Consider the following 19,793-nt stretch of genomic DNA (forward strand, 5'->3'; position numbering starts at 1 on the left):
TTGGTCTCTGTGCTTCCAATTTCTCTCCATCCTCTAGTGAAAAGAGCACTGAATTTGAGGTCTAAAGATATGGGCAAGTCATTAAATGATTAAGCCTCTCTGGGTCTCAATTTCCTCATCTATAAAATGAAGGATTTGGAACAGATGATATCTAAGGTCCCTTTCAATCTTATTTCTTTGAGTTCTCCAATTTATCCTACTTGGGCTATTAGATTCATCTTCCTAATCCACAGTTCTGGCCAGTCATTCCCTAGATTAGAAATCTTCAGTGGCTCACTGCTACTTAAATATTCATCCTGTCCTCCCCACAACCAACTTCAAGCTCCCTCATCACATTCACACTTCCCCACATGAACTCTCTGATTTGGAATCCTCCCTGCTCCAGATTGGAATGACATCCCACACATCTCCAACTTCTCTACCTTCAAAGCTCAAGTGGCACCTCCTCCAGGAAGCCTTCCTTGATTCCCTAGCTATAAGAGACCTCTCTATCTGTGTTTCTGTCTCTGTCTCTCCCCTCTCTCTGTCTGTCTCTCTGTCTCTCTCTCTCTCTCTCTCTCCTCCCTCCCTCTAATTTTTATGTTCTCTTAGAACTTCTCTGTGCCTAGCATAACTTGCATTACAATTATCTGTGTATATATCTTACCCCCCTTATGTTAGCACATTTTTTTTGCCCCATAAAGGCAAGATTTATGCCTGATTTCTCCTTTGCATTTCTCCCAGCACCAGACCCAGTGCCTTGCACACAGAAGATGGTCAATACAAATTTTAAAAATTGAATTGAAGACAGGGCATACTAGATACTAACCCTTCCCTCTTCTTTGTTCTGCCAGTTATAGAAAGGCTTTCTCAGTTTTCTCTGGACTTGAGGTCAGAGTCTTAAATCCCGGCATTGTAATATAAAGCTCTGTGAGTTTGAGCACTTCACTGGACCTCTCTGGTCCTAAGTAAAATAAATGGGTTGTAATAGGTCATCTGAGGTTCCTTTTGGAACCTCTAAAAATCTTATGATTTATTTCTTTGCTCCAAAGACCCCATCTGTCTACAAATGGGTCAAGGGAAGGGCAGTGACCAGGTTGGGGAGCAGGGCGAGAAGGGAAATCTCTCAGTGCTGGCAGGTGGGAAGGAGCTCACCTCTAAATGACCACCACTCCCTTTCAGCAAGACTCGGCGACAAGGGTGCCTCTCCACCTTTCCCCTCTCCCCCTCACTCTGTCCTTTTGTGTGTGCTTCCCTAAAGAGATCAACTGCCTTCGTCCGCAGTGGAGAGTGCAGAAAGTGTAGAGGGGACCTCAAAGAAGCCGCATCGCAGTGGGGTGAAGCGGAGGGAGGGGTGGGGGGAGACCCCTTTGTTGTAGGTGCATGCATGGGTGTGGCGGCGTGTCCCCCGAACACAGGAGCCCGCGGGGCCTCTGGGTGTATGTAGCCTAGCTCCTGACCCCTCGAATACCTGCGGTGTCCTGGACTCAGAAGACCAGCTGGGCTCACGAAGGACTCCTGACACTTTTACAGTTATGCGACCTTGGACAAATTGTTCTTCTCCTTCCCTCCTCCTCTCCCCCCCACCCCTTCCATCTGTGTAAGGGACTGGACTAAACGACTCTAAGGTCCTACCCAATTCGGACATTCCCTGATTCCGAGCCTCAGTTTCCTCATCTGTAAAACTAGGAAAGACCAGATGATGCCTAGGTCACTTGCCAGCACCCCAGTGTTATGACTCCACCATCATTCCAGGGGCTTGGGATCCAGCCCAGGTTTCTGCCCCCTCCCCCGGGGGCATCTACAAGGAGGAGGAGCAGGAGGGCCTCCCCTCCCCGCCCTGGGGCGGCCAGGGCCCTCGGCAGCGCAGCGCGGCGCGGCCCCTCCTCCCCGCCTGCTCGGGCGCGGGCGCCGTCGCCACTCCGGTCCGCGGGCTCCAGTCCGGGTTTTGCGGCGCCCCCGCCCGCCCCCGCCCCCCCAGCTCCGCTCCCTGGCTGCGGCTCCGCGCGGCTCCGCTCGCTGCGCTCCGCCTGCATTGCCGCGGACCCGGCGCCCAGGGAAGCCACGCGCGGGCCGGCGCGGCCGGGGAGTGGCGTCTATGCAGCCGGCCCGCCCCGGGGAGGGCGGCGGCCCCCGGGGCATGGACACCGGGGCCGGCCCGGGCCGGGGCACGGGGCTGAGGCTCTGAGCGGCGCGGGGCTCGGGGCGCCCGCACCCTCCTGCCCGCACCCTCCTGCCCGCATCGTCCTCCCGCGCGCCTGGCCATGGGCTGCTCCCCGCGGGGCCTGTGGCCCGCGCTCCTGGCCCTCGTCCTCGCCGTCCGACTCCGCTCCTCGGGTGAGTCACGCGGCGCTTGCGCGGCCAGGGCTCTGTGGGTCCGGGGCTGGGGGTGCGGGGGTCCAGGCGCGCGCCCCGCGGGGAAAGCCCGCTCCGCGTGGCACTGGGCCCCCGAGGCCAAACTTTGCGGGCCGGGCTGCGGCTCCCCGCTGTCCTACGCCCACCTCCCCACCGGCGCCCCCGCCACTATCTCCGGCCCCTCTCCCATCCCCCCTACCTCCTCCGCTCCCCAGACCCCGCTCCCGCCCCGCCGCCCAATTCTGGGGTCTGCCCAGCGATCCTGAACCCCGGGCTGGGGGGAGGGGGGGGGGCGGAGAAGAGAGATGCCCTGGAGCGGGCGTTCTTGGTGGAGCCCTGGGCGAGTGAACTTTGCAAGCTGGTGTGCTGGGACTGGGAGGCCACTGTGGGGGTGGGAAGGGGAGCGGGGGCCGCGGGGGAGGACAGAAGGGAGGACTCTGCGTCCTGGTTCTGCTGTCTGTAGTAGAAAACCCAGTGAAGTCAATCCCTTCCCTGACGTGTGTACCCTAGTGAAACTAAAGCATCCCCTGTCCTGCCTGAATCCCATCTGTTCCAGCCCTCGACCCCCTCTCCACGAGGATGCTCCCCTCACCAGTCTGCCCTGTGATGGGCTCAGCAGGCACACAGGGATCTGCCCACATCTGGCTGGCCAGCCTGACTGCCTGCCCACCTCCAGTGCAGGTCGGACATGCCCCGTGCATACCTAAGAAAGGCTTCCATATGGACACAGTAGCAGTGCCCTCCAGGGATCTCACAGGAAAACATTCTTTTTTCCTTCATTAGCAATGAGTTGAGTGGAGCTCCTGCCTCCCTCTTGTCTTCTCTCCATCCTTCCCCTCCCTCCCCCTCTGTCTTTCGTCCTTCTTGATCAGAGCCCCCACCTTTTCTCTGCCCTACCCACCCTGATTCTTTTTTTCCCCTTAGGTAAGGTAGTGGCTGGTTTGAGCCCCAAGAGATGGGACGGCCAGCTGCCCAGGGCCCCTGCAGTCTCCAGGGATGCTGCTCTAAACTCCCCCAAGCTCCATTTCCTTTTCCCCTAGAGTCCCTTGTTCCAGGTAGAGGACAGGGTATCACAGAACCTGGCTTGGGTCAAACAGCTAGTCACTGTTTGACTGAGGGAAGCTGTTGCCAGAGGTGGTCTTAGTCACAGCGGTCACTCACAGTCACAGGGGTAACTCGGGGCCAGAGGCCTTGTGCTGCAGGATTTATTGGGAGAGTCTGCTGGTTAGAGCTTTTTGGGGGGAAGTGCTGCCTGATTGATGCTGATGCCCATTTCCTTAAATGGTCTCTCTAGGGAGCAACGTCTCCCACTGAGCCTTTCTCCCTCCCAGCCATTCCAATCCTTCTATTGTCCAGTCCTCTACTCCAGTTTGCCACTTCTCCATCATTCCCCCACTCCCTCCTGTCTCTTTTCGTGTCCCTCCAGCCTTTCTCCTATCCCACCTCTGTACTTCCTATTCCCCTGCCCCTTTTCATCCAGACTTCTATTGCCTCCTCACTACTCCATCGTGCCCCTCAGCATCCCTAAGACCCCTTCTGTTTCATCCCCACCCTTCTCTCCCCTTTACACGCAAGTTAGCCCTTCTGTCCTAGTATTTCCCTCATCTTATATTATGTTGTTACATGTTATACAAATGAACATGTGTTGAGGGGATGTTTGCAGGTTACATAGATGACATGGTGATACACATGTATACATGTTACACGAAGGAGTTAAGGAATGGGCTGTTTCCCTGTTGCATGGATGGTCATTTGTGTGATGGGTGTGTTTGTGTGTTACATGGATGGTCATGTGTGTGATGATGAATGTTGCATGGATGGTCGTGTGTGATGAATGCATGTATGGGAGATCTTGTGTGACAGGTTGGTTGGTATGTATTGGTATGTTGCACAGATGGATATGTGTTTGTATGTGATATTGAACATCTGGGTGAGGGTGCACATGTGTTTATATGTTGTATGGATCAACTGTGGGGGGTGTTTGCATGTTGCACAGATGGCTATGTGTATTTGCAATTTGTACCACGTATGTGAGGGTTATGTGTTTGTGTGTTGCACAGATGAACATGATGGGGGCTGCCAGTGAGTCAGGACTGCACAGCCTTGCAGAGGGTTGGGGGGAGGGTTGGTACCAGTCACTGGCAGATTTCTGGGGGGTGTGGAGAAAGAAGAACTGAGCTTTGTAAGGGAATAAACTAAGAGGCAGCAGGGGAGAGCAGGGTAGCAGAGTGGGCACCTGTTGGGCAGTGGCCAGAGGTTGCCTGCAGTGCTCTAGGTAAGCATAGTGCCCAGCGTGTGTATGTATATGTGTGTGTCTAGGGGTAGCCCTGGCCCCACCCCGTCAGACAATGTATCTGCCTCTCAGGTCAAGGGGAGGGGAGGAGAAAGGAGCCAAGGTGGGTGCTCTAAAGGCCTTTCTCCAAACACTCAGGGTGGTCTGTTGTGCGTGGGTAGCACAGGTAGGAAAACCTTGGGTGGCCCAGGAGTGACCCCCTAGCCCTAGCTTCTCAGCCATGGCTCAGTGAAAGATGCAGGTCTGCGTGGGTATCTGTGTCGGCAGGGGGAGCCGGAAGCCCCAGCTCAGGGTTTGATGCCACTTCATTTGAAACCATAGCTCCACCTCCAACCACTCCCCCCAGGCCTGACCCAGCCCTGACCCCAGCCCTCCTCCTCTCACACACCAGTTTCTTTCACCCACACCCCTCTCCTATACCTTCTATCTCACACTCACACCCATCTCACACTTACACACATCCATTCCTCTCTCACACACCCTCATATCTGTTTCTCTTTCTCTCTCCCTAGCCTTCTTTACACATAACACCCTCCTGTTTGTCTAGTTCTCTCTCACACACACCCATCTCTTACACATATACTCCCATTCTTACCTGTTTTTCTTTCTTTACACACCCATCCTTCTCTATCAAGCACATTTTCATTTATGTTTTCTTCTCTCATGTAAACCTTTTACTCTCATGTAGATCTTTTACACAGACTTCTCTCTCTCTCTTCTCTCTCTGTTTCTCTTTCTCCTCTCTCTCTCTTTCCCACCCTCTCTCCTTCCCTCCCTTTCTCCCTCCCTGCTTCCCTTGTGAATCTCATTCTCTCACCCACTTATTCAATCTTTGGAAAACATGGTCATTTCTGGAGGACATTCATGGGCTCTATTTCTTCCCTCAGGCTCATTTCTCCACATATAGAAGGTGGGGATGCTGAGGAGCTAGGGAAGACTAGAGGTTGAGCTAGGATGGGCCTCATAGTAGGTCCCATTCCTCACAACAGCTTCATGAAGTAGGGAGGGTTGTGAGTATTGTTATCCCCATTTTATAAATGAGTAAGCTGAAGCGTAGACAGTCAGTGGTAAGTGACTTACCCAGGAGCCTATTGATAATAAGCGAAAGAACCTGAGACTGACCCCTCAGTCTTCCAGCTCCAAATCAAGTATTCTTTGTCATAAAGTACATCTGCCTGCCCAGAATGAGATGAGTTAGGTCCAAAGTCTACTGAGCTCATTGTCCCCTCCCCCCCCATTGCCCTTCCAGTATAGGGGACGGAGGGCCCCTCTCTGTATACTGGCCCAGAGAACAAGAGGGTCTCCCCTACCTGGCCCCCATCAACTCCAAGCATTAAGGCATCCAGACCTGCCAGTGCAGAAAGTGGGGTGGGGGGATGTGTCCAGAGCTGTGTCTGTGGCCATGGCCCGGTGACTGTGTGTGGATCTAGCTCTGTGGATGTACCTCTCCACCCTGATGCTCTAAGGTTTCCTGTGTGCTTTCCCTGGCTCTGACATTTCTCACAAAAGCACCACCCTCCTCCCAGCCTCAGATCTGTGTCCTTTTTGCTTCTTTTCTCTCCTTCACGCTTCACATCCAATTGGTTGCCAAGTCCTGTCATTTTTTCCTTCCGAAATATACCTTGGAGTCATACCTTCCTCTCCAGCCCTTCACCCACCCATCTAGTCCCCCATCACCACTGCCCCAATCTCCCAACCAGCTCTCTGTATCTTCCTCACCCTGTGCCAAGAGCCCCTGCCCTTCCAAATCCCTTTTGTACACATTTTCTGAAAGTCACTCTGATGCTCAGATACCTTCAAAGCTCAGTTCCTCCTTGAAACTTTTCCTAATTCCCACAATTTATTGATGCTTCCCCCAAACTATTTTGTATTTACTCTGAATGTATATATTTTGTATTTGCCTATCAGTATATATGTTATATTCTTCCTTTCTCCCTAACCCCACCCCCCAAAAAAATTCAGAATGTAAGATCCTGAAAGGTAGGAATTGTTTCTTTCTTTTGTCTTTGTATCCCAGGTGCCTAGGACTGTGTTTGGCACATGGTACCTTATAAATGGTCTTTGAATGAATGATTATAATTAATTAGATAAAGTAGAGAGAGTGCTGGGCTTGGAGTCAGACAGCCTGGATTTGAATACCAGCTCTGCCCCTTAATTGGCTGTGTGACTATGAACAAATTACTTAACCTCTCTGGCCTCAGTTTCCTCCTCTGTTAAATGAGGACAGTATGTAGCTAGCAGTGCAATTGTGAGAAAGATATTCTTTGAGTTTTTAAGTGCCATATAAATGTGAATCAGAGTTGAGATTTTTTATTATTAATATCATAATCATCATGATCAAATCTCAACTTATATGTCATTTGAGGCTATGTACCATTTGATCCCAGTTTAATTCTCCAACCCTGTTTCCCACTATTCCCTAATACACACTCTCCATCCCAGTCCTGCCTGCTTCCTGGCTGAAGTGCTTTCCCTTTGCTCACATTGCTTCCTTCCCCTAGAATGGCCTTTCCTTTCCTCTCTGCCCACCTAGATCCTTATCCATTTTTCTGGACTAGAAGTAGGGAGAGCTTGGGTGTGAGGCACACTAAAGTCACTAAATAGCTGTATGGCCTCAAGAAATGCACTTCTCACCACTCCCCCTTCTCAGTTTTGTTATTTGCAAAATGAGAGGGTTGGATTGGGTGATGCCTGAGGTCCCATCCAGCCCTGACATTCTGCTTTCGAGATCTTTCACCTCAGGCTCTAGATCTAGACTGGACAAGACCTCAGAGGTCACCTCATCCAACCCCCTTCATTTTCAGGTGAAGAAACTGAGACTCAGGGAGATTATTTCTTACCTAAAATGACTTGTGAGACTTGAACCCAGGTCCTCTGATCTTTAGTCAGTTCTCTTTCCGCTAGACCATGATGCACTGCTGCAATCTCCTCCTTCTGAACTGTTAGTACATCTGTTGTCCAGTCGTTTTTCAGTGGTGTCCAACTCTTCGTGACTCCATTTGGGGTTTTCTTGGCAAAGATACTGGAGTGGTTTGCCATTTCCTTCTTTAGCTTATTTTACAGGTGAGAAAACTGAGTCCAACAGAGTTAAGTGACTTGCCCAGGGGTCACACAGCTAGTTAAGTTTCTGAGGCTGGAATTGAACCCAGGAAGATGAGTCTTCCTGACTCATCTTGATGGTTTCATATGAATTCATGTATGATCCTAGGAAGTGTGTTGGCACCCATGTGGAAGTGGGTCTTATGGGAAGGAAGGCTGGCTCTCTTTCCCCATCTGTAGCAGGGAGACTCACTTCCAGCTGTGTAGGCAGATGCTCTGGCTAGAGAACAGGACAGGGAGGGTCACCAACTACCAGGTGTGTCGTAGAACATAAGGAATGGTTTGAGGAAACCAGCTGTTTCTCTTCTTTGGGGCATTGAGGAGTGGCCCTTAGACTTGAGGTGTGTCCTAGAGAGGGGAAGGAAACTGGCTACACAGACTCCCCTACTCAGGTGCCAGGATGTAGTTTGTATCATTCCAGAAACACTTATTAAGCACTGTGCTGTCAGGCCCTGGGAATATCAAGAGAAAAATGAAACATCCCTGCCCTCAAGGAGCTTATATTCTAATGGAGGAGATGACATAGATAAGTACACATATAACATACGCATGTGCAAAAATAACAATGCGTACATAAGTAAGCAGACACAAAACAAGCATAAGGCCATACTAGGGAGAAGGAATCTGCAGCCAGAAGGCAGAGGTCAGAGGCGGTAAAGCATGTAGAGGGTGGCTCTTGAACTGAGCTTTAAAGCAAGCTGGGTATTCCAGAGTAGATGAGAATTCATTCTAGGCATGGAATACAGTGTGTGCAAAGGCGTGGAGATGGGAGGTGAATGATGGAGTGTAGAGGCAGCAACTAAGTGATGCAGGAGATGGAGTACCGAGTTCAAGTCTAACCTCAGACCCTTATTAGTTGTGGGACTTGGGGCAAGTCACTTAACTTCTGTCTGCCTTAGTTTCCTCAGCTGTAGAATGGGTATGATAGCACCTCCCAGGGTTGCTGTGAAAATCAAATGAAATGACATAGCACAGTGCCTGGCACACAGTAGACATTTAATAAGTGCTTGTTTCCCTCCTTCTTTGTGTGTGAGGGATAAAGCGAAAAGGCCAGCTTGGCTGGACCTTAGCATGCATAAAAGGGAGTAATATGTCATGAGGCTGGAAAGGTGGGTTGTACCCCATTCTGAAGGACTTTAAATGCCAAATAAGGGAATTTGCATTTGGTTCTAGAAGTAAGTCATGAAGAGCCACAGCAGGGGACTGACTCATAGGCCTTTGTCATTTACCTGGTTCTTTGAGATTTAAAAAGAGCCTCTGTGTATAGCCATATTAGTTACACAAGGGTATTTACCTGCATACATATGCATGTGTGTGTTGTTCATGTATTCTGCCTCCAGCTATTCATGGATATGTTGCTGTTTCTTTTCCATGAGGTGCTGTAATTCCACCAGCACACTCCCTAAGCTAGGTGGCTCAGTGGATAGAGTACCCAGCATGGAGTCAGGAAGACCTGAGTTCGAATGTGGCCTCAGTCACTCACTAGCTGTATGACCCTGAGCAACCACTGTCTGCCTCAGTTTCCCCAGCTGTAAAAAGGGGATAATAAAGTGCCTACCTTTTAGGGGCATTGTGAGGATCAAATGAGATAATATTTGGCAAGTGCTTAGCCTGGTACATAATGGGCATTATATTCATGCTGATCTCCTTCCTTTTCCCAAGACACTCTCATCCTGCCCTTCAGGAGGGCATGATAACTCAGACTCACAAAATGTGGGAGCCAGAAAAGTCCTCAGAGATTTTTCTACTCTAGTCTTACCCCTTCCCCTTCATTTTACAGTGAAGAGGTAGAGATGAAGTGAAAAGACTGGGGAAGATGACAAGGGAGGGGTCAACTTGTCTTTTAAAGGAAACACCTCTTTTCCCATTTGGGTCTCATGACTCTTCATCTGGCATCTTAGAAAGGGACTGAGCTAGGATCTTGCCTCTTTGCAGATAGAGAAACTGAGGCTCACCGAGGGAAAAGTAACATGCCTGACCCTTGGCACTGTCTTCTGCTGACCCTGGCAGTCATACAGACTCCTTCCCATCTCAGGCAGGCCAACCACAAGAAGTGGGGGATGACTCAGGGATAGACTTTGGGCTCCCATTCCATAATTTGAGAAAATTCAGAGGCTTGTTTTTGCTCAGAGTCCTTCAGTCAGTTGTCTTGGTTGTGTCTAGTGGTTTGTACAATTAATAAATGTTTGTTCAGCTGAATTGAGAAAAAAAAACCAGCTTGATTTTTGAGGTGATATGCTATAGACCAGAGGCCAGTGCTTACTTAACTGGAAGTCAGCAGGTAATCAGGCTTAGGTCCCACCCTGGAAGCTTAAGAATTGTATGTGACCATGGGCGTGATGTCACTTTAGTACTCTGAATCTAGTTTCCATATCTTTTTTAAAAAAATTATTTAGTATTTTATTTTTCTAGTTTCCATATTTGTAAAATGGGAATAATGAAAATAACAAACAACAATAATATTTATAGTACCAAATTAGCCTTTTTATAAAAAAAAAAATGTCATATGACTTCACCAGTGAGGAAATTTCTCTTCCATTGCAAATCAGCACATCTGTACCATTTATAGTCTTAAGAGAGCTTCCTCTTAATGAGACAATGCATATAAATCCCTTGGAAGCCTTTTTTTTAAAATCTGGACCATAATAACACATATAATATATTGTATTCTATAATATAATGTGTTGTAATATATTAATTAATATATGGAGATCATAATAAGGATGGTTAGGAAACTCCCCATACCAAAGGACGACTCTTCTGCAGTTGAATAATTTTAGAGAATTGCCTGGGAACACTGAGACATTAAAGTGACTTGCCCAAGGTCACACAGCCAGTACATGTCAGAGGCAGGACTGACTTCCAGGTCTTCCTGACTTTAAGTTTGGCTCTGTATCTACTTTGCCACAGTGTACCTTAAAGTAAACCTCAACTCTTACTGTTATCTGCTCCTGGTTCAATACATTGTATCTAAGTTGTTTAATAAATGTGTCTTGGATGCTTAGATTGTTGCCACTTTGGCCACGATCTTATTGTACAGATCTCCCAGGTCAGACAAGGGGTTCAGGAATCCCTCTTCTCTATAACTGCCTGGAGATTGATCTTCTGTCACCATTCAGATGACAGGAAGAGAGCCTTGAGTCACAACTTCCCAGATGACTGCAGGACAAGCCAGGTTAGACATCTCCTTCAGGAAGGTGTCATTGTAGCCTTTCTCCCTATTAGACTATGAGCTCCTTGAGGACAGGGACTAATTTTTTTTGCCTTTCTTTGTGTCCCCACTACTTAGCACAATACCTCGCACATGGTAGGCACTTGATAAATACTAGTTGACTAGCCACTGGGGTCACATACCTCCTGAAAGAGAGGTGATGGACTCCAGATGCAGAATAAGACATATTTTTGGAGATGGCCAGTGGGGGAAATCTGCTTGTCTTGACTGTGCATATATTAAAAGGGTTTTGTTTTTCTTCTTTTTTTTTTTCAATTTGGGAAAGAGAAGAAGGGATAGGGATAGAGTCTCTCCTCTTCCCTCCCCCACCCAAAAAAGAAGGAAATAGAAAGGTGAGAAGGAATCACAAACAAGGAGGACAGCTTTGAGAGTTACATGTTAATTGCATTATATAGTTAAAAATAAAAGCAAGTTGCACATAATGGAGATTTGCAGTTTCTTGTACATCCCCCTCCTTCTGTTCTACAGTGTATATGGAAATAGGGTGTTTGTTAAGTTTAGATAAAAATAAATTTTTTAAAATTTACAGTAGAGGAAAGAGAACCAAGAACAAATCCCCAGTGGGGCAGAGGAGAGAGTCATGCATCTCTTCATTCCTGGTTCCCCCTCTTCGTGGACTATCCTGACTGGAGCAAAGATCTCAAGTTGTCCTTTGAGATTTTGTCCCTGAGGTCCTGGGCAGAGGGTCCCACTGCCTTTCCAGCCTTATCTCTATTGAATTGCTTGCTTTGTTGTGATTTAGGGTTGGAAGGGTCTCAGAGGTCACCTAGTCCAATTTTCTCATTTTACAGATGAGGAAGCTGAGGCCCAGAGAGTGGAAAGGGCTTTCTCTCTCACAGGCACACACAGCTAGGAGGTGGCAGAGCTGGGATCCAGGCCCAGCTTTCCTGACTCTCCATCCAGTGTCCAGTACGACATTCTGCATCTTTACTCTCTGCTATGACCATCCCACAGCCCTGGATGCCCCATCTGTTAAAAACATTCTCCTCCTTCCAGGACAGATCCTGATGCCAGCTGGCTCCCCTATGAAGCCCTCTTTACCAGATTTCATCTGCCTCTACGTCATTTCACAGTTATTTGTGCACGTTTCTACATCTTGTTACAATCCAGGCTCCTGTGTTTTTTTTGTATACCAACCAGGAGCACTGCATACAGTAAGGGCTTAATGAAAGTTGAACAGAATTGAGTTGATGCAGCCCCTGGGGGTCAGTCATCTTGCTGTCCTAAGCTAGAACAAATCCTGACCTTATCCGAGGGGTTGGAAATCACCTTGCCTCAATCCAACTCAATTCACTTTAAGAAGAATTTATTAAGTGCTTTCTATGTGCCAGGTACTTTGCTACATTCTGAGAATATAAAGACAAAAATGAAAGTCTCTTCTCTCAAGGATTTTGTATTCTACTGGGGATAAACTACTTATATACAGAGAGGTCTCTAAAAAAATAAATACAAAGCAGTTACATTTATTACACCAAAATAATTAATGAAGGGGTAACATCAATTACTTCAGGGAATCAGGAAAGGTCCCTTGAAGGAGGTGTCATTTGAGCTGGGCTTTGAAAGGAGGGAGGGGTTCCAAGAGGCAGAAATAAGGAGAGAGGGCCTTCCAGGCCTAGAGGACAGACAGCTGATGCAAAAAACAAAACAAAACAGAAAAAGGCCCAGAGATAGGAGATGGAATGTGGATAGGAAGCAATAAGAGTAAGAGGGCTTCTTTGGCTGGATTGTAGAGTACATGGGAGTCATAGGCAATCAGCCTGGAAAGAGAGGTAGGAGAAAGATTGTGAATGCCAGAGAGAGGGATCTCCATTTTAATAGACTGTGAAAGGCTTTCAGTGCCACACAGAAGAATTTTTTGTCCTTAAAGACAATAAGGAGCTTGAGGTTTCTTCCACAAGGGAATGACACTATCAAACCTGGGTTTCAGAAATAACCAATTTGCACCTGGGTGAGGAATTGATTGGAGAGGGAAGAGACAAGATGCGGGGGTCTCTGTGAGGTGCTTTCTGTAATGATGGCACAGGTGAGAAGTGACGGAGGCCTGAGGGTGGTTGTGGTGTGTGGATAGAGAGGAGACAGTTTCCAGAGAGATTGTGAGGAGTTGCATCCACAAGACTTGGCAACAAATTGGATACAGGGAGTAGGAATGAAAAGTTGAGGCTGACTCCTGATTTTCAGAACTGGGTAATCTGGAAAGCAGTGAAATAGAGAGATCGGGAGGCAGGGTGAGTGTATGGGGACCGATCATGAGCTCAGTGGGGTGGGGATTTGTTGCTTATCCATGCATACCTCCAGGTGGGTGGGTGGGGTCCTGAGACACTGACGACCTCTAGACCACTTTTACTCTGGGCAGCAGGTGTTCCCAACGGTCCTGTTCACATCTGCCTGCCACCTGCTCCACCCACAGTGGGACTCTGCACCTGCTGGTGAAGGTGGTTGCTGATGTGGGAGCAGGCATCACTCAGAGAGCTGAGGGATGGGCCAGGTAAGCCTGAGCCCAGGTCAGAATGTTTTTATTTCAGCCTTCTACAAACTCAAGGGAAAAACTAGGATCAGCCAGGCATGTGTGAGACCTGACCCATGTGTACAGAAAAAGACATATCATCCCTGAGGCTTTTGTTTGTAAACTCTGTGCACGAGCTATTCTGACTCAGATATAAGGCTGTTTAGAGTCACACGGAGCCCTCCCTGCCCCCACTCCCACCCCTATCCAAGGGACAACGATTGAGAAAGGGGCACTGATAAATGAGTGTGGGGGAGACTTAGGACATCTAGGACAAATGCCTCATTTTTCAGAGGAGGAAACTGAGACTTGAAAAGGGTCACCCGGGTACTAAGGATAAAAGCCAAAATTCAAACTCAGGACCAGCATCTATCTAAATCTAGTTCTATTTTTACATTTGTGGGGCGTGTGTGTGTGTGTGTGTGTTTGAGAAAGAGAAAGAAAAGAGGTATAGAATGTCTTTGTTTGGATTTCCTCCCATGGGATTAGAAGAGAACAGAATTCAGAAGGGGGAGCAGGAGCCCAGCCTGCTTTTGTCTTTCCCTGTAGGTGAGATGTTCTGTGTTTGTGTGGGGCAGGGAGGTCCACCACCATCCCATTCCTCTGTCTAAGTACCCAGGAGCCAGGTGGACAAAGAAAGAGAGGCATCTCCCAATCTCTGCCCTCCCTTGAAGGTAATGCTCCTTGCCCTTAGGAATCCTGTTGGCCCCCACCCCAGATCCAGATCTGGAGTCCAGATCAGTAGGGGCCTGAGTTCCCTATGGGTGATGGAAAGGACTGCAGGTGGGAGGGGAGGGAGTGGTCACTAGCAGCATAGAGCAAGTGGGAAGGTGGCCCTCCCATACAGTACAACCTCTCCTGCAGCTTAAAGCTTTTGCTTCTTCTACCCAGTCCAGAATCTGGAAGGCCCATTGCTCAGGGTCACCTTGAAGCTCCCAGCTGATATTAAGGGGAAGAGGAGTCCATTTCCTGCTTGAAGATACTTTTCAGCTCTGGGCCAGGGGCAGGGAGGGTGGAAAGGGACAAACAGGACAGACTGGGAGGAAGGTGTCTAGGGCCCCCTTCCCCTTTCCATGTTTCCCTTGTCTCAAGGGAAGGGAGTGGCTGGGGCTCACCACCCACCTGGTGCCTTCATTGTTTCAGACTCTGAGCCTCAGGGACCTGATGAGGGCCCCCCAGGTCTTCTCTGAAGAAGAACGGGCAGAGGCCACTCACCATGTCTCCTCCTATTCCCATTTCCTTGGGGTTCAAGCCCTAGCACAGGCCTTCCCTCCCTGCTCCTACCACCATCAGTCAGGACTGGGAGAATCTGAGCCAGAAGGAGGCCCAGAAGGGCTGGGGTGGGACTTCTTAGTTTAGGGACAAGGGAGGCAGGCAAAGAACCCTAGGGACACTTGGCAGATCTAAACCATCTGGTTTTAATCAGTAGGCACGTGAGCAGGTTTGCCAAGGCCTCAGCCCAGAGTCCACAGGGATTAGCAATTAACAGCTTCAACTTCTCCCTGACTTTTTCCCCTTATCTTGAGAGAATTCCCTGGGGAAGAACTCCCTTCCCTTCCCCCCTGGCTCACTCCCTTCCCTCTTCCCTAAACCCTGGAAAAGGATATTAATATTTGCTGGGGGGTAAGGTAAGATACTGTGAGATAAAGGGGCTCCAGGTCCAGGAGCCTTACCTCTAGGCCTGGGCTCCCAAAAAAGGGTGATTCCCCCAGAACCCATGTGACTGTTAACAGGATAGGTCTTCTCTGTCATAAATCTGTGAAGTTATTCTGTGATCAGTCAGTCTCCACCCCACTCTCCCTTCTTTCAGCTTTCCTCCTTCCCAGAATGGGAACACTCTCTTATCTTATCCATAGCTGCCCACCTCCTAAGCAAAGAACTCAGGTGGGGGACCCTTCCACCTTTTGCACTTATTCCTTGTAAGACTTAGGGCAAGTGATTTAACCTAGTCCTCAATTTCCTGATCCTTAAAATGAGATGGTTAGATTAGCTTAGTCTATCAGTAAGCGTTTATTAAATTCCCATAGTGTGCCAGGCATCATGCTAAGCTTTTGGGATGTAAAGAAAGGTGAAAAAAAAAAAAAAGCAAACAAACAAAACCAAACCATCCCTGCCTTCAGAGAACTTGCCATCTCATGAATGAAGCTGAAGACCCTTCAAACTCAATAGCTAGGATCCTAACTCCCCAGAAAGGGGTATTTTTGCAGGAAAGACCACCAAAAAACTCCAGCTCAGGGCATCAGGAGGTAGGCTGCCTGGTCCTGTCATCTAAACTTTTCATTGCTGTATTTCATGTCTCCCCAACTAGACAGTGAGCACCTCAAGGGCAGGAGGAGCCCAGTTTCATTCTCTCTGTGGCCCCCACAGCTTGGAGCCCAGGGCCCAGCACACAATGGGAGAAGCGCTGGGTTGGACATCGAGAGTCCTAGGGCTGTGACATCGCCTTTCAGTAGAATGGGGATAATGAGGCCTTGCCAGCCTTCCTTCCAGGGTTGTTCTAAGTGAGAGCTGAGAGAATGGGCGGAAAAGCTTTGAAACCAGAAAACACTACCACCCCACCCCCACACACACCCTCAGCAGGCAATTTGGAGCTATTATTCTAATAGACACTTGTTTATTTGATTCTGATGCGGTCACTGAGTTCTGTCTCCTGCCACCCTCCAGCTCCTCCTCCCAAAAGATGCAACTCCAGCCTCCTTTCCCATGCTAGGTTGTTTGGGTGGGAGGACCCAGTGCTTCTGTGTGATAAGCTCTGGGGCGGGGGGTCTGAGGGAGCACAAAGAAGGGCTTAGCTAGGGGCTGGTGTGCCATGTCTAGGCCTGTCCTGGTATATAAGGTAGTTCCTGGCATCGTTGATCCCTTTCTTAGGGCCATCCTAGGATATTGGAGTTATAGATTTAGAGCTAGAAGAAACCTTTGGGGCCATCTGAGCCAACCATACCATTTTATAGCTAAGGAACTGAGGCCAAAAAAAGTTAAGTAACTTACTTTGGATCACACATTTAAGGTCTGAAGAGGGATTTGAACCCAGATCTTCCTGACTCCCAAGTCCAGCACTCCAACCATTATGGCACAATGTGTCTAGGTCAGAGGAATGTGGCAGGAGGAGGGTCAGCCTTGACCCTTGTCGGGAGAGCCCCTGGCCTTAGGTTAGACAGCCTTGGAAAGGGGAAGCAGAGGAGGAGGCAGATGGATATAGTGCATTGATGGTTCCAGGGGGAGGGCCACCCAAACTGAAGAACATGTCACCCAGAATTTCATTTAAACACTGTCAGCTCCTCCACCTGGAAAAAAAATAGCTTAGGGGGTGAATGACAATTACCTAGAAGACAAAACTTTTGAGAAGTACTGAGCTGTCACTCCATCTTTTCTATTGGAAAGTAGATGGCTAGAGGAGGTGGGGTGTGGGGTCAGATGGGGGTAAAATCAGCTGGTCCCACTGACTGATATGGTCCCCGCCTCTCTGGTAGCTGGTCAGGGGTAGTGAGGATGGAGGAGCCCAGGGGACCAGGAACAGGTTCCTATGGGATGCTGCTGATCCAGGGAGCATTTGCATTCAACCCCTAGGGCATTCATGTTTCATTCCTTTCTAAACCTGATCTAATCTCCAATTCCCTGTCTCTCTTCTGCTGACATATATTTTTGCCCAATTCCAGCCCTCAGTCCATTTTCTCCTTCTACACTTTGCCCCTCCATACTGCAGAACAAAAATTTAGCATTTCGAGGGGCTTCATACAAAGGGAGAGGGAATGTTTTTCCATTTTTTCTTTGTCTCTGCACACAGTGCCTTGCACATAGCAAACCCTTAATAAATGCTTATTAGATTGGATTGACAAAGTCCAGCGTAACACACTAGGACAGAGTTTCTTAAGCTTTTTTTGTGACGTGCACCTTTTTGGCAGTCTAGTGAAGTCAATAAATCCCTTCTTCAGAATAATGTTTTTAAATGGAAACTATAAAATACACATGATTAAAAAGGAAGTAAATTATCTTGGAACACAGGTATCAATATATTTTTTTAAAAAATGAATTGAGATCCCCAAGATTAAAAACCCCTGCTCTACAATAAGACCATTAGAAGTAGTGATCAAGGGACTTCTTTGGAGTTTGCCACTACTAACCACATGTAGTCCCCTTTTCGGGACGCTCTCTCCCTCCTTGGATTCAGAGACCAAACTCATGTTGGTCTCCTTTCTCTCTACTGCACTGGATTCTCTTTCTTCTTCAATCCCCTAAACAGAGTTGACCTCAAAGGCTCAGGCTTCTTCTCATCTTTCCTCCACTTACTTATCAACTTTATCCACCCCCAAAGCATCAACTCTCACCTCTTTATGAGAATATGTTTCCCACTCTGACCTCCCTCCAAAGTTTTAAGGTTTCTAAAGCTGGGACCTGTGGATAGATTTCAGGGAGTCCATGAACCTGGATATTAAAAAAAATTATATCCTTATTTTCACTAACCTCTAACTGAAATTTAGCATTTCCTCCAATTACTTAAAAATATTATTCTGACAATGGATACGAAGGCTTTACCAGACTGACAAAGGTATTCCCTTCTAGACCTGTGCCTAGATCTACTCAACCCTAAATCGGTTGAGTCTTTCTTTGCAAGTGTCTCCAAGTGACCCCTACCCCACTCATCCATCCCCAAGGTTATCATGCTCAGTTCCTTACAACCTGTCCCCTAGACTATTCTAATAGTCTCCTAAAATGGTTTGGCTACTTCCATTATCCCCTTTCCCCCCAGTCTATTCTGCATGAGACTGGAGTCAGTTTGGGGGAGTGGGATGGGAGGGTGCTTGGAGGCAAAAATCTTGATTTACTCTAGAGCAGGATGCTAAGAAGAATGGCAGGAGGCCATTCAAGGAAAGGAGATGTCACAAACGTTGGAGATGATGTGTGTCAGGCCAAATTATTCTGATTTTTAAGGTGATGGAAACCTGCTTGTATTTTCTGACTGGTTCTTGGTGGGGCAGAGAGATATTTGGTGATTTCAGTATTAGCAATGAGAACAACAACTCTGCTGTACCACCAGGAACTTTCTGATCAGCTGGCACTGAGCCAAGGACTGTAGAGTCAGCAAATAATCCCCCACACCCAGGCAGACAAATTCTCAAATTGGGGCAAATGCCACCATTTTCACCTAGAAGCTACCTGCAAGATTGGGAGAAATAGCGAAGGGATTTCCTGGGGCTTGAGGCAGGGAACAGTAGCTGGTGAACTTTAATTAAAAATTAAATTAGAAATTAATCAAGCATTTATTAAGAACCTACTGTGTGCCAGAAGCTGAGCTTAGGTATCACTCAGTTTAGACCTGGGTAGTTTCCCTTTATCAGTACATAATGAACTCCACTGACTCTCTGTAACCTCTAAGATCAAATACAAATTTGTTTGGAATTTAAAACTCATAACAATTTGGGCCAAGTTACCTTTTATGTATTCGATGGTTCAGCCCAACTGGCCTTATCGTTCCTCACACATGACATTCCCTTCTCTCTCCGTTCCTTTGCACCAGCTGCTGTCCCCATGGCTAGAATACCTTCTTTCCTCACATGTGCTTCTTGTAATCTCTCATTTCCTTCAAAGCACTGTTGGAACACCTAGCTTCTATTGTTCCATCACCCACCCACCCTCACTCCCAACCGTTAACTTGTTTTTTTAAATATATACATGTTTATATGTGTGGATAGATGGATAGATAGATGGATGGATGGATGGATGGATGGATGGATGGATGGATGGATGGATGGATGGATGGATGGATGGATAGATAGATAGATAGATAGATAGATAGATAGATAGATAGATAGATAGATAGATAGACAGATAGATACATACATACATACATACTTGTGTTCTATAGAGAATAAGCTCCTTGAGGGTAGGAGCTAATCATTTTTAACTTTGTATTCCCATCTAGCACAGTGTTTAGTACATTTTGTCAATAAAAGTTTATTAAGCCTACCACTAGATCTGTATCCCAGAGAAATCAAAGGAAAAGAACTTGTATGTACAAAAATATTTATACAGCTCTTTTTGTGGTAACAAAGAATTGGGAATTGAGGGGATGCCCATCAGTTGCAGAAAGGCTAAACAAATTGTGGTATATGATTATGATAGAACACTATTATGAATCTATAAGAAATGATGAATAGGATGCTTTCAGAAAAACCTGGGAAGACTTACATAAACTGATTCAGAGTAAACGAGCAGAACCAGGAGAACAATGTACACTGTAATAGCAATAGATATGATGATCAGTTGTGAATGACTTAGCTATTCTCAGCAGTTCAATGATTCAAAACAATTCCTAAAGACTTATAATGAAAAAT

The 19,793-nt window shown here is 47.6% G+C and overlaps 1 protein-coding gene across 2 annotated transcripts in view; it reads left to right on the forward strand.

Annotated features, from left to right (window-relative positions):
* The first annotated feature begins 2,045 nt into the window (after positions 1-2,045).
* UNC5A (unc-5 netrin receptor A) overlaps positions 2,046-19,793 on the forward strand; it is a 103,942-nt gene continuing 86,194 nt past the window's right edge. Inside the window, exon 1 of one of the 2 annotated variants that reach the window (XM_072631106.1) lies at positions 2,046-2,316. In XM_072631106.1, the coding sequence (XP_072487207.1) occupies positions 2,244-2,316 (73 nt within the window). In that variant the 5' untranslated portion in view covers positions 2,046-2,243. The remainder of the gene's footprint in view (positions 2,317-19,793) is intronic. The other variant, XM_072631107.1, reaches the window with a different exon arrangement.

The sequence above is a fragment of the Notamacropus eugenii genome, chromosome 1, assembly GCF_028372415.1.
Source record: "Notamacropus eugenii isolate mMacEug1 chromosome 1, mMacEug1.pri_v2, whole genome shotgun sequence".
Classification (NCBI taxonomy): Eukaryota; Metazoa; Chordata; class Mammalia; order Diprotodontia; family Macropodidae; genus Notamacropus; species Notamacropus eugenii.